The following is a 15,396-nucleotide window of genomic DNA, read 5'->3' on the forward strand; positions in this document are numbered from 1 at the left end:
ATTGTTTTCGAGTTTGTTCGAGATGTTGGACATTGTAATTATTGCATTAAGATGGGTTAACATACTATTGTTCAAATGTGAATTGGTAATTGTATTTTTCTGCATCAGTTAATGAGAATCTCCAATAACGGTTGAACTATATTCTGCTGAGAATCACTATAAAACAGCTAATAAAATGCTTTAAGATTGTATTTTTAAGTAAGTTTTATAATTATTATCTAACGATGAAACAGTAAAATATATATACTATTTGATTATAAGGAACAAAGCAATTTAAACATAATATTACTATCGTGGAATTAACCAAAATAAATTATTGATTGCCTTCTCACATACTGAAGTCCAGTCACTCGCACTCCCCAACACAAATCTACTACACTTGTTCACAAATCCTTCAATATTCTAAATATATTAAAACGAATCCTATCTACTTAATTTAAGGTTCAATTTTCAACAAGCTTGTGCTAAAGAGGTGTCAGTCCGTAAATAGGGTAGTCCTGAAGTTGTCGATTATCGTATTTCAATCACGTATAACATACCTTATTTACGGCAAGTTCAGTGAAGTAAGTCTAGATAACTAGCTGACTTCTTTAACGGCCTGTCACAATATTTAGTCTATCTCCGGTGGTGGCTTACTTGCGATAAGAATCAGAACTATCGTTGACTTTTCTGTCCCAATTAACTTATCGAGGGTAACTCATCTTATCCGTATACGCTGTCTGTCAATGGGAAGACGTATAGCTGACCAGCGATAGAAGTTTGCATGGAAATTGTAATTGACACCCATTTCAGTCCCAATATAAGGCGATAAGAATGACTTATCGGGTATGTTGGGACAGCTTCAGATTATTGATAGCTAATTACTGACAGTAGAAGGTAGTAATTTATCTCTACCTGTAGATAGTATATTGAGAACGGCCGTAAGTTACTCTATCATCTTTGAGGTGTATCTCTTCATTGGCAATTGCCTAGGTATTTACTATTAAATTCAAATTCAAATTCATAATAGGATTTAAAATCAGTTATTGAACGTCAAAATCTACCACCCATTCAAAAGAGACTGCCTTAGACCTGAGAAGAATGGGCGCAAGAAACTCAGCGGGCTTTTTAGGGGCTCTAATAGACTTAGCTACATCTTTTAAGGGTGACCTCCATTGTGGTTAAGTTTGAACAGTTTTTGCCTATTTGTTATAGTTTAATATTAGAAAAAGAAGTCTCTATACAGTCATAAGCACATAAATCAATCAATCAATTATTTTTACATTACAAAACTTTATAATATGTATAATGTACAAACAATGAATATACGTTTATGTCAGACTTAGTTGAGTTTAGACGCTCGTCACAAATTTTCATTTTAGTTTAGTCTAAGAATATCTTCAAAGACAACAAGACTTCAAGATATAATAAAAGCTTTCTCTCACTGCGTCGTCATCCTCAGTACTGAGGGTCGTGGTCAGGATGGTCTGTATCACTTTCTCTCATATGATCTCTCTCCATCTATTCCTATCTCTGGCAGTCTGAATGGCATTGTGAACCGTAGAGTCGAGGACGGAGTGGATCTGGTGGGACCATCGTGTTGGATTGCGTCCACGAGGCCTCTTCCCATCTATTTCGCCGACCACAATGAGCCTTTCAAGGTTTCCATCGTCCTTCCCTGTGATGTGACCGAAGTATTCTAAAACTCTGCGACATTCGGAAGACAATCGCGAGGAGATCCTAAGTTCACGCAGTATATAGAGATTAGACCGTAATGGTATCGAAGGGATACGGAGCATCTTTCTCCAACACCACATTTCAAAGGCATCAATGCGTTTGCGGTCTGCAGCTTTCAGTGTCCAAGTATCATATTAAATAATAAAAGCTTTAAAAGTATTTTTAAATATTCATATTCAGGGGCGCGGTGAATGTTCATAATACTATCTTCACGCCTGAATAAGGCTACTGGAAACCCAAGCGCTGGCAGCTATTTCGGTCAACGGATCAGCCTCGCTATCCAACGCGTTAATGCTGCCAGTATTCTTGGTACGCTTCCACGTAATGATAGTTTTAATTTTATGTAGTCATAGAATTGTAAATATAGTTATAAGATTTGTTTTTATTAAATTAAATTTTCATACTAGCTGACCCGGCAAACGTTGTTTTGCCATATAAAGTATAATTCACGCGATAGTTTTATAAGTAATAAAATATTGCCTATATTATAGCCTGTACATCATTTTGTTCTATTGTCAATAGTTTTTGTAGCGCACGCAAAAATAGATTTTACATTTTACACCTTGTGTTACAAAATAGCAATTTTATTACGGATCCCTAATTTTGAAAAAAAAAAAAACATAGCCTATAGCCTTCCTCGATAAATGGACTACCCAACACTGAAAGAATCATTATATCGGACCAGTAGTACCAGAGATTAGCGCGTTCAAACAAACAAACAAACAAACAAACACTGCAGCTTTATAATATTAGTATAGATTTTCTGTAGAAGTTTCATCAAATCATATTATAAAGTATCGATATCATTCTGGTCAATCACTAGCAGGACAAGTAAGACTCAGAGTTCGCTTAAAGCTTTTGGCGTATCTTGATTGCACACTCGATGCTATTCCGGTTTCCAGTTTAGTTCGCTTACCCTTACGACAATTAGGCTTATGATTGTAAAACTGAATGAGCGTAAAATAAATCGTTTTAAAATGTTTTTATTCTGGGATATAGCGATGTAATTATGATTTTAAGATGTCGTTTCCCGAAGGCGATGTTTTTTATTGTTATGTTCTATTTCCATGTTATTACTAATATGTAATAACATCCACATGCAAATACTGCAACTTTAAGTTCATTTATGTATATGAAGCAGATAAGTACGCATCTAACGCCTATACCGTTTCCGTACCTTCAGGTGAAATATTATGACCAAAACATACTGACGAATTGAGAACCTCCTCCTTTTTTGAAGTCGGTTAAAAAAGAAGATTCAATAGTCACTTTGAAATTAACACTGTAAAGGGAAGAAACAGATATTTTGACTTTATTTGTGACACCTTACTAGTTGTCTAATTTTCAGAGTCATTTTTTTCTTTAAGATGTTCAGAGCCCGTGTTTAAGAGTTCGGAAATTTAAGCTAAAGGTAGATTTTGTCATCGTAAGTATAACGTAATATTGTAACATTATTATTATGCCATTATCTATTGATTTTGTTTTAAGGAGGTTATTTAAACCTTGGGAATCTACTATATTTATCAGGATTACTATTTTTCTCAAATTACAATTCGGCCCCCTTGTCAAAGGATTTGCTAATAGACTCAGTTCCGTAGCATTAATGGAAGTAACTGATATAGATCTGGCTTGCATAGTTAGGTTAGTATCATAGTATTATGTCCTATGGTAAAATTGGCAAAAGCGTCCGATGTTAATACCATATTCTTGAAAAACACCATGATGCTTATTGAAACAACATACACATAGGTACAGTAAATAAAAAGTATTTAGTTGTATATAATGAATATAATTGTTTATTTATATGGAAGATCTGCTTTAACTAATGGATGATCTGATGGGAAATGATTACCGCTGCTCACATTCTCCTCAGTCACGGCTCCACCAGAGTGATCAAATCTTTTTTGTAGTGTAATTATGTCGTATCGAAAACAACCCGCAAATATATTCATTCCAACGATTGGTAGTAAGTGGTAGAAAGTTCCTAAAACCGAACAATGGAGGAATGCCATCCAGATGGTGGGGATGATAATTAAAGTGATGGTTAGTGGTGTCAGGGTGAATTGAGCTGCAGTGAAAGAGCTCTTTGGCACATTCCCTGCGATAAACTCATTAAAAAACACACAATAAGTACTGGAGCTTCTCAAGAAATAACACAGTTGACCGGTCTTGTGGTACTGTCGCCTGAAAAACAATTCTGCTAGAAGTATCCTTCACATGAATGCTTTTGTTAGCCGCCGCCCATCTATGTGTTAAATCTACTAAGATCGTCAAGCAACTAGGAACTCTTGGCCATGGTACAGTTCGTGGGAGAAAAGACTTGAATAAATTCCGTTGAGTGGTCATGTTCTTTCAGATGCACTTATTCCTTTAGGATGTTACACGGTGTCTGATTATTTCCCTGTCAAAATCTACATCTACGTCATTTCGTTGGTATATATCTCTGCAGCAACTATTTATTATTGTTTTTAGTACAGTTTTCCGACATAGCACCTCCTCCAAGTATGTTGTTTCAAAGCCTTTTTAACATTTTCGAGATTGAAAAACTACAATCCTTGGTTTTATCGTACAACTACTTGAACTTGGGCTTGAGCCCACGACCTCAGATAAATATATGGGCAGCGGCGTGGAAATCGAGGACTCTGCTAGAGTTGTAAATTACATCAACGAAACATATTAGTTTTAAGAACCATAGGATCTCCATGAAGGCAGTTCCGGTACAGTTCAATATGCTATTCTCTTGCTACAAAAGACATAATGGCACCCCATTATTACTATAGCAATGGCCTCACACCTCGATAGCATGTATACCGTCTTTGATAGCCACTATAAAATAATTTTAAAGTATTTTTGAAAGTGATTGGCTCTCAACTCTCTCTGATGCTCTATGCTGTTTTCTCTGGTTACTGACCCACGTATAGAGAAAAAAGTCCTATTGAAGGACTCTTCCTAAAAAACAAATAACCCCAAAATAATCGAAAGCCTAGCAACATGAGTTAATACTATAACACATTTTATAAGAAGTTCCGTCTACCTTTTGAGTACTGTGAACCTGGTCAGTAACAAATTTGTTAAAATGAAGGTACAATTTGTTAGTCATATCTCCTCTTGTTCGTAGGGATTTCATCAACCTAAGTACCTATTTTATCGCTCAAACATCAGATATCTATCACTCCGTACTTAAGCCAAACTAGGGTCGCGAGTAAAAACAATACATTATACTGGAGCATTTCAATCCCCCGTCAGTGATAGCATATCAAACGATCAGCAATAATGAGGGTATTCGTAATCCACTCAAAACGAAACCGGAATTAAATTTATTGGATCGACTTAATGAGATTTAGGGAGAGGAAATTTGCATACAAACTAGAACTGTAAATAAAAAACTTCGGACTTCAGTGTAAGAGGTCATTAGGGATGTTAGTTAAGTGTCATGAGACCACGGCACGAAAAACTTCCTTTCCGTTTAATGTAACTTTAAATGTGAGTGAGAGTTTTTTGGCATAAACGCTTTTAATTCGATCAAAAATATTATACTGACAACGTTTATAGATTTGGCAAGACATCACTGATTCCAGCTCTGCTGGAGCATACCCCACATGTATGTATATGTTCTTTAAATTATATTTTGTATATCGATAACACCACCTTCTCTTATCTTATAAAACTAAAACTATTTCATTTTGCCAGTACAGCTCGTTCACTGGAAGAAATCGCTCTTAAGCGGTAAGGCCGCCTATTGCTTGTTAAGTATTCTCGATTTTTGTTATATTTATTGTGTGGTGTGCAATAAATATATTATATTTCATTTCATTACTTATCTTTTTATTATAATAACACACCTAAGTAATGTTGTATTATCCCGGATAAATTACCTATCTCAATTTTACAGTTTAACCCATTGGGCACCACTCAAACCCTCCAAAGTTAGAAGGTAAAGGTAATTTTATCTGAAACATTCTTGGAACTTAAGTAGTTGTTTGAAATAGGCGGCTGTAATGTGAATTAGTGTACAGAGTTGTTTCGAAATGTTTTGAATGTTGTCTTACGTCATAACGTACAATATAGTAAACTGAATTTATCATTATAAAAGAAATACAAAGACCATAGAAGATAATATTGTATCAGCCAGCAGTATCAGTATCTTCCAATAGAGATATTTTTTTATGGAATAGGAAGACAAACGAGCGTACGGGTCACCTGGTGTTAAATGATCACCGCCGCCCACATTCTCTTGCAACACCAGAGGAATCACAAGAGCGTTGCCGGCCTTTAAGGAAGGTGTACGCGCTTTTTTTGAAGGTACCCATGTCGTATTGTCCCGGAAACACCGCACAAGGAAGCTCATTCCATAGCTTTGTAGTACGAGGGAGAAAGCTCCTTGAAAACCACACTGTGGAGGACCGCCACACATCCAGATGGTGGGGATGAAATCCTAACTTGTGACGTGTCGTACGAAAGTGGAATTCGGCGGCAGGAATCAGGTTAAACAGCTCTTCGAAACACTCCCCGTGATAAATGCGGTAGAAGACATACAATGAAGCGACGTCTCTACGCAACGCCAAGAGATCCAGCCATTCACAGAGCACTGAGTCCCCGACAATTCGAGCTGCTCTACGTTGCACGCGGTCAAATGGATTGAGCAGATACTGGGGTGCGCCACACCAGAGATGACAGCCATACTCCATGTGGGGCCGGACCTGCGCTTTGTAGAGCGCTAGAATGTGGGCCGGCTTGAGGTATTGCCGTGCTCTATTGATGGCGCCCAGTTTCTTCGAAGCCAATATGGCTTTGCCCTCCAGATGGCCACGGAATTGGCAATCGCTCGAGATTTCGAGACCCAGTATTCCGATACTAGGCGCGGCTTTAAGAGAAGTGTTCTGGAAGAGCGGTTATACGACAAATGGGGTTTTTTTAGTGGTATACGCGCAAACTTGAGGCTTCTGGGGGTTAAATTGGACAAGGTTCAATTTACCCCATTCCGCGACGATTTCCCGAGAGAGACCTGCATGGCCCGTGTATACGGCATCACCAGTGTTGTCGTCCGCATAGCAATGTATGTATGAGGTGTCCAAAATATCATTGATATGCAAAAGAAATAGCGTAGGAGATAGCACACAGCCTTGGGGCACTCCAGCAATATATGTAATGTAATAATATAAATAGGCCGATTATTTTAATCCGACTGCATGGTGCAAAGTATCAGCCTCTGTAATCATTTATGTTTTCTTATTAGAAACACCAGTGGAGGACTCCTTTGCACAGGATGCCAACTAGATTAAGTGTACCACAACGGCGCCTATTTCTGCCGTGATTCAGTAATGTGTAAACATTACTGTGTTTTGATCTGAAGGGCGCCGGAGCTAGTAAAATTACTAGGGAAATGAGACTTTGCATCTTATGTCTCAAGGTGACGAGCGCAATTGTAATGCCGCTCAGAATTGTTGGGTTTTTCAAGAATCCTGAGCGGCACTGAATCGTAATGGACCGGGCGATCAATAACCATCTGACCTGGACGTCCTGCTAAAAAAAAATATCTGTAGTTCAATCGCGTGTTCGGATTTTTATTATTTTCGAGTAAACATTCGATAATTTGATTTTCTATATCTAAATGGTATTACTTAAAACAAATTCACATAGTTTTAATTGAATTAAGTATAATTTTTAAATAATAACTACTTATATTATTCATTCTCGATGTTACAGTAAACTGTTCTGTGCTAATATTATTTTGTTATCACTTATTAAAAAGCGACTTAGTCCTCCTACAGAAAAGCACGTACATCTTCCTTGAAGACTGGTAACGCTCCTGTCATTCCTCTGCTGTTGCAATAGAATGTGGGAGGCGGTGATCACTTAACACCAGGTTACCAGTACGCCTGTTTGTCTTCCTATTCCATAAAAAAAAATAGTGACAATGTAATTTATAATCCTATCTTTATCTGGTGTTTTCTAAGTTAAATACAGTTATATGATTTAAAACTGATGAATTAAAATCAAATAAATCACTAACAAGCCTTATAAGATATTGTCGGCCATTCTAGACTCGTAGTTGATAGCACAAAACCACATTAACTTGTACAACTTATGTCTAGAAGTTAACAACTGTTACGGACATTGATTGCAAGCCGCTGACCACTCTCAACTTAACAAGTACTTCCTTCCAACACCCTCCAAGTTATTCCAGTTAGTCTAGTAATATCGTAGAGTTATAATTTTTTGAATTTCGGTTTGAAGTTATAATAACTAAGGAATAAATTTTACTAAGATCATTATCATTAGTCACGTAGTTGCTGGTAAATGAAAAAATCCTGTTGTAAAATATTATTTACCATTATCAGTAATACCTGGCAATACTAAGCAATGCTATAAAATATAATATTTATCTTTAAATAACACACAATTCATGGTTTACTGATATACCAGCAATTTTAGAGCCAAAACCCGCCGCGATGGCAAGCGTCCTGATGGAATTACGCTGGTGGCTAGGGCACGGGGAAGGGCGCTGGTATGGGACGCGACTAGCGTTAGACACTCTGGCTCCTTCTCATGTTACGTCATTTGGTGCTGGGGCTGCTGCTTCGACTGCCGAAGACAACAAGCGTCGCAAATATTTTGGTCTCTGTGAGTCATACATCTTTGTGCCGTTTGGTGTCGAGACACTTTGCCCGTGGGGCCCAGAAGCGGGGAGAATGTTCAAACTCTTCGCGCCTCAATAAGGCTACTGGAAACCCAAGTGCTGGCAGCTATCTCGGTCAACGGATCAGCCTAGCTATCCAACGCAGAAATGCTGCAGTATTCTTGATACGCTTCCACGTAATGATAGTTTTATTGTTTTTAGTACGGTTTTCCGACAAAGCACCACCTCCAAGTATTTTGAATCAAAGCCTTTTTAACATCTTCGGGATTGATTAACAACAATCCTTGGTTTTATCTAACAACTACTTGAACTTGGGCTTGAGCCCACGACCTCAGATAAATATATGGGCAGCGGCGTGGAAATCGAGGACTCTGCTAGAGTTGTAAATTACATCAACGAGACATATTAGTTTTAAGAACCATAGGATCTCCATGAAGGCAGTTCCGGAACGGTTTAATATGCTATTCTCTTACTACAAAAGACTTAATTACACCCCATTATTACCATAGCAATGGCCTCACACCCCGATTGCATGTTTACCGTCGTTGATAGCCTCAATAAAATAATTTTAAAGTATTTTTGAAAGTGATTGGCTCTCAACTCTCTCTGATGCTCTATGCTGTTTTCTCTGGTTCCTGACCCGCGTATAGATAAAAAAGTCCTTGTAAAGGACTCTTCCAAATAATAAGAAATTTATTTCTCCACAGCTGACCAGTGCTTTAGTAAATTCCTTAATAACTTAACACATGATAATACTGGATTCCGTAGCCTGTACGGTCACCTGACCAATTATGTCCTTATCTTAATTTAACAAAAAAAAATTTCTAATATTGCGAAAATTCAACAATTCAATGCTAGTTTAATGTTAATAAGCGTTTCATTTTATCGTGCATATTGTCTCGGCCACTCAAGGCTGTAACATCCATGTAGGTATCTACTTCTATGACATTTCACCAATATAAAATAAAAACAAAAACCCCAAAATAATCGAAAGTTTAGCAGCAAGAGTTAAAGAAGAGAAAAAAGAGTTTAACACTATAATACATTTTATAAGTAGTTCGGTCTACTTTTGAGTACTGTGAACCTGGTCAGTAACAAATTTGTTAAAATGAAGGTACAATTTGTTAGTCATATCTCCTCTTGTTCGTAGGGATTTCATCAACCTAAGTACCTATTTTATCGCTCAAACATCAGATATCTATCACTCCGTACTTAAGCCAAACTAGGGTCGCGAGTAAAAACAATACATTATACTGGAGCATTTCAATCCCCCGTCAGTGATAGCATATCAAACGATCAGCAATAATGAGGGTATTCGTAATCCACTCAAAACGAAACCGGAATTAAATTTATTGGATCGACTTAATGAGATTTAGGGAGAGGAAATTTGCATACAAACTAGAACTGTAAATAACAAACTTCGGACTTCAGTGTAAGAGGTCATTAGGGATGTTAGTTAAGTGTCATGAGACCACGGCACGAAAAACTTCCTTTCCGTTTAATGTAACTTTAAATGTGAGTGAGAGTTTTTTGGCATAAACGCTTTTAATTCGATCAAAAATATTATACTGACAACGTTTATAGATTTGGCAAGACATCACTGATTCCAGCTCTGCTGGAGCATACCCCACATGTATGTATATGTTCTTTAAATTATATTTTGTATATCGATAACACCACCTTCTCTTATCTTATAAAACTAAAACTATTTCATTTTGCCAGTACAGCTCGTTCACTGGAAGAAATCGCTCTTAAGCGGTAAGGCCGCCTATTGCTTGTTAAGTATTCTCGATTTTTGTTATATTTATTGTGTGGTGTGCAATAAATATATTATATTTCATTTCATTACTTATCTTTTTATTATAATAACACACCTAAGTAATGTTGTATTATCCCGGATAAATTACCTATCTCAATTTTACAGTTTAACCCATTGGGCACCACTCAAACCCTCCAAAGTTAGAAGGTAAAGGTAATTTTATCTGAAACATTCTTGGAACTTAAGTAGTTGTTTGAAATAGGCGGCTGTAATGTGAATTAGTGTACAGAGTTGTTTCGAAATGTTTTGAATGTTGTCTTACGTCATAACGTACAATATAGTAAACTGAATTTATCATTATAAAAGAAATACATAGACCATAGAAGATAATATTGTATCAGCCAGCAGTATCAGTATCTTCCAATAGAGATTTTTTTTTATGGAATAGGATCACAAACGAGCGTACGGGTCACCTGGTGTTATGTGATCACCGCCGCCCACATTCTCTTGCAACACCAGAGGAATCACAAGAGCGTTGCCGGCCTTTAAGGAAGGTGTACGCGCTTTTTTTGAAGGTACCCATGTCGTATTGTCCCGGAAACACCGCACAAGGAAGCTCATTCCATAGCTTTGTAGTACGAGGGAGAAAGCTTCTTGAAAACCGCACTGTGGAGGACCGCCACACATCCAGATGGTGGGGATGATATCCTAACTTGTGGCGTGTCGTGCGATGGTGAAATTCGGCGGCAGGAATCAGGTTAAACAGCTCATCGGAACACTCCCCGTGATAAATGCGGTAGAAGACACACAATGAAGCGACGTCTCTACGCAACGCCAAGTGATCCAGCCGTTCACAGAGCACTGAGTCCCCGACAATTCGAGCTGCTCTACGTTGCACGCGGTCAAATGGATCGAGCAGATACTGGGGTGCACCAGACCAGAGATGACAGCAATACTCCATGTGTGGCCGGACCTGCGCTTTGTAGAGCGCTAGAATGTGGGCCGGCTTGAAGTATTGCCGTGCTCTATTGATGACGCCCAGCTTCTTCGAAGCCAATTTGGCTTTGCCCTCCAGATGGCCACGGAATTGGCAATCGCTCGAGATTTCGAGACCCAGTATTCCGATACTAGGCGCGGCTTTAAGAGAAGTGTTCTCGAAGAGCGGTGATACGACAAATGGGGTTTTTTTAGTGGTAAACGCGCAAACTTGAGTCTTCTGGGGGTTAAATTGGACAAGGTTCAATTTACCCCATTCCGCGACCTTCTCGAGAGAGGACTCGATAGAAGACACAAGTTTCTCCCGGCACTGGTCGACGATTTCCCGAGAGAGACCTGCATGGCCCGTGTATACGGCATCACCAGTGCTGTCATCTGCATAGCAATGCATGTTGGAGGTCTCCAACATATCATTGATATGCAGAAGAAACAGCGTAGGAGATAGCACACAGCCTTGGGGCACTCCAGCATTCACGGGCTTCGGGTTCGAGCAATATCCGTCGACAACGACCTGTATGCTACGCCCAGTGAGGAAGCTGGAGGTCCACTTGCACAAGCTCTCGGGAAGCCCAAATGATGGAAGTTTTGAGAAGAGCGCCTTGTGCCATACATGATCAAAGGCCTTCGCTATATCCAGGCTAACTGCCAGGCCTTCCCCCTTGCTTTCAATAGCCGCCGCCCATCTATGTGTTAGGTATACCAGAAGATCACCTGCCGACCGTCCATGGCGAAAGCCGTACTGTCGGTCGTTGATCAACTGGTGACCCTCTAGGTATACTAAAAGCTGGTGGCTAATTATGCTCTCCATGATTTTGGAGAGCAGGGAGGTGATAGCAATAGGCCTGTAGTTCGCCGGATCCGAACTGTCTCCTTTTTTTTGGATCGGATGGACAAGGGCTGACTTCCATGAGTCAGGGACTACGCCTTTGGAATAAGAGTGCCGGAATAAACGCGTTAGCACCGGCGTCAACTCAGGGGCACACGTTCTAAGCACGATTGGAGAAATGCCATCCGGCCCGCTCGACTTCCTGACGTCCAACGAAAACAGAGCTCGCCTAACAGTTTTCTGTCTGAACTGTACTTCAGGCATAGAGCTCTGACACCGCGGGATGGTCGGCGGTGTTTTTCCGTTGTCGTCAAGAGTCGAGTTGGAGGCGAAAAGAGCGCACAGGAGCTCGGCTTTCTCTTTTGCCGTATGGGCCAGGGTGTCATTCCTCATGTGCAACGGCGGCATGGACGGCTGGTTGAAGTTACCAAGAGCAGCTTTCGACAACGACCAGAACTTGCGTGTTCCGGTCGGGTAACTGGAAAGCTGCTCGCCGATTTTGACGACGTGCTTAGACTTCGCACGGGCGATTTGCCGCTTAAAAAACCTGGAGGCACGGTTATATTTCCTCTTAAGAACTTTGCAGTTCGGATCCTTTGTGAAAATTCATTCAAATAGTTCAAAATCGTTACGAGAACGTATCGGTTGATATTTGGAATGTTATTTAACTTAAATTTAAGAATTTTTATATGTTTTCACTGAATATGGTCTCTAAAATAAAAAAAAAATGAAATGGTTGTAAAAGTAAAAATTAATAATTATATCCTTTGTCATATACAAATATATATAGCAGATCACCTATTGACATAAGGACGTCATGTTATGCACCAAACTAGTTTAATATAATAACATTAACTCTTCGCCCGTGAGGTTCTTTGTTTTAATATTTTATTCTTTTTTTCTTTCTTCCCTATGGTTCTACTATCTCCTAGCGATGTAAAATTCTTTTACAAAGATAAAAATCATTTTTAAGAAGACTTGGTTACTTACATGATTATGATAGTACTTTGATAAAGATGATATTATGGAGTTGTTACTGTAAGTTTAAAATCGAAAGTAATACCATTGCACTCCCATTTGTATATCTTTCAGAGGTTATTAAGATGGCTATTAGATAATGAGGATTGTGAGGCAAAAAAATAACAATAAGAAAATTTACATTTATATTTGAATACAAAACACCGTCGAAATATTTTATACAACTTATTTAAAAACACTTAAAACGCACATACATATAACTACATATAACTTCAATATTGATAGAGACTTGAGACAGTAATTAAGTGTGAAAAGACATTACAGAATTATAAAATTATAACTTATAAAATAAAAGTTGATAAGACTATCGGTTTATGAATAAGATGAATGGAATATAACAAAACTCCATACAAAATCAACAAAACACTTCCACACATAAATGCCGATCACATTATGGAAATTTAAAAAGAATATCTTGGAAATACAATAAATGTAAAGTCCGTAAGTCCAGAATACATAAAGGAGTAAAATCGATTCCTTGACATTTTATAGTAGACAAATTACGAACACACAAATTAGGAATTACATAAATGAAAAGATTTAGCGAAGTTAGCATTTCATGAAAATATTATTTGTATAAACAATACGCTTAATTTCAGAGTTAAATATATTAATATGTAATAAATACAAATAATGACTCAACTTCGCCGCTATCTATACTATGCCTATAGTATAGATAGGGTGCGGTAGAGAAAGAGAGCGGTGACCCTGTCCTGCTCGTGCCGCGTGCGGTCACACCGATTCTTTCCATTGTGAATCAGTTGCACGCGTTTGGCTTTTTTTGGCTACTTTACCAGTAAAATTTATAGTATCAGTACTTTTATTTTATCCTTCCATTTTTTAACGACGTTGAGAAAGCGTTGTAGGAGTTCAGGGGCAGAACAAAAGATTTAATATACTATTTGTATTTATTACACAAATAATGGTAATATCTTGTGAATCACTTAATACTGATAAATCTGTTTTTGGTAACAGAAAAGTTTTTTTAGTTGTACTTATTATGGTAGTATTCATATTAAGGAAAGTTATAAATAAATAAATCCATTACTGTGTAAATGACCTTACTAATTATTGGGAAAATATTAATTACGTATGTACTGACTAAAACAAAATCTATTTACAATATAAATAAATGATTTGATTTTTTATTATAAAATAAAGTATATTAAATAATACAGTGAATCCTTAAGGAATATCTTATTGCAAAAAAATTTGCAGTTTTAATAAAATTATAAAAAATTATAATAATTCGAAATTTTAATAGAGTGCCCAAGAATTTATTCATAATAATTTAAAGGCCCCTCAAGACCAAGATCACAGTTAAACATATTTTAGATAAAACGTAAAACACTATATTTTATAAGCTATCTTATTCTAACATATAATTTTCTTATAAATAAATAAGTCTTTCGTACTTACAATCAAATCTATTATTTGACTAGATATTATGAAAACTTTAATATCTATACTAATAAATACCTCGATTTGTCTTTATGCCATAATTAATTAAATTATATTAATCTTTGGGTTATAAGTTCAATATAATGAAATATAAAGACAAAACAAAATAAAAATAAATATTTAAAAGGCGTCGGTCATAATAACTTTTTAAATTTTATTTTCCTCATACCATAATTGAATAGGTTTTGTATCGAAAATTGTACTTATTGCCAACAAACTTAAGTGTTAATTAATTAAATAAATTGTTTGTAGAATTCGACAACTTAATCAGATTTCTTATTCAATTCGAAATCTCAGGAATGTTTTGTACAGTTCAAATCTAGGTAAAAAAGAAAACGAAGTACGCACTGTAAACTATTAAACTAAAATAGCACATGTTGCTCCCTGAACTCGTTCCTTGGAATCTAAAAGTTTTCATCTCATTCTGGATCGGTATTACAGGATCAACTAGCATTGGTGTCATCTCTGTAGTTTTAACTGTTTCTTTGGGACAAGGTAAACTTTCCGGGGAAATTTTCATAACGCTCCTCTTGACACCTTTTTTTGTTCCATCGTTGGTCTCATTAAGTTTCCTTTTATCTGTAGTGTTTAATTTTACTTCAACAATGTAAGCAATATCTTGACTATAAGCAACTTTGTCGTCAGTAATTTTATTATAAGCAGAACTAACAATTGGTGGATCTGTCTTGCATGTGACACCGTCTAAAGAGTCTTTGGTGCTTTGGCTTTTTGTATCATTCCGTAAAGAATGCATCCACTTGAGTCTGCAGTCACAAATGAAATTGTTTCCTGTAAATAAAAATTAATATGATTATATTTTGTGATTGTTTTGAAGATTACCACTAGATTGGCACCATACGTGACGCTTATTCACATCACCATATGTGCACGTTGTGTTTCGGTGTCACTAGTGAAATTTCTGGGAAATTACGAGATTAAAATCGTATGTCTCAAGACTGT

The 15,396-nt window shown here is 37.2% G+C and overlaps 1 protein-coding gene across 1 annotated transcript in view; it reads right to left on the reverse strand.

Moving 5' to 3' along the window:
• Window positions 1–13,216: 13,216 nt before the first annotated feature.
• LOC126966711 (connectin-like) overlaps window positions 13,217–15,396 on the reverse strand; it is a 106,796-nt gene continuing 104,616 nt past the window's right edge. Inside the window, exon 3 of the mRNA XM_050810920.1 lies at window positions 13,217–15,225. Coding sequence (XP_050666877.1) covers window positions 14,756–15,225 — 470 coding nt within the window. The 3' untranslated portion in view covers window positions 13,217–14,755. The remainder of the gene's footprint in view (window positions 15,226–15,396) is intronic.

This window comes from Leptidea sinapis, chromosome 11, assembly GCF_905404315.1.
Source record: "Leptidea sinapis chromosome 11, ilLepSina1.1, whole genome shotgun sequence".
Taxonomy (NCBI): domain Eukaryota; kingdom Metazoa; phylum Arthropoda; class Insecta; order Lepidoptera; family Pieridae; genus Leptidea; species Leptidea sinapis.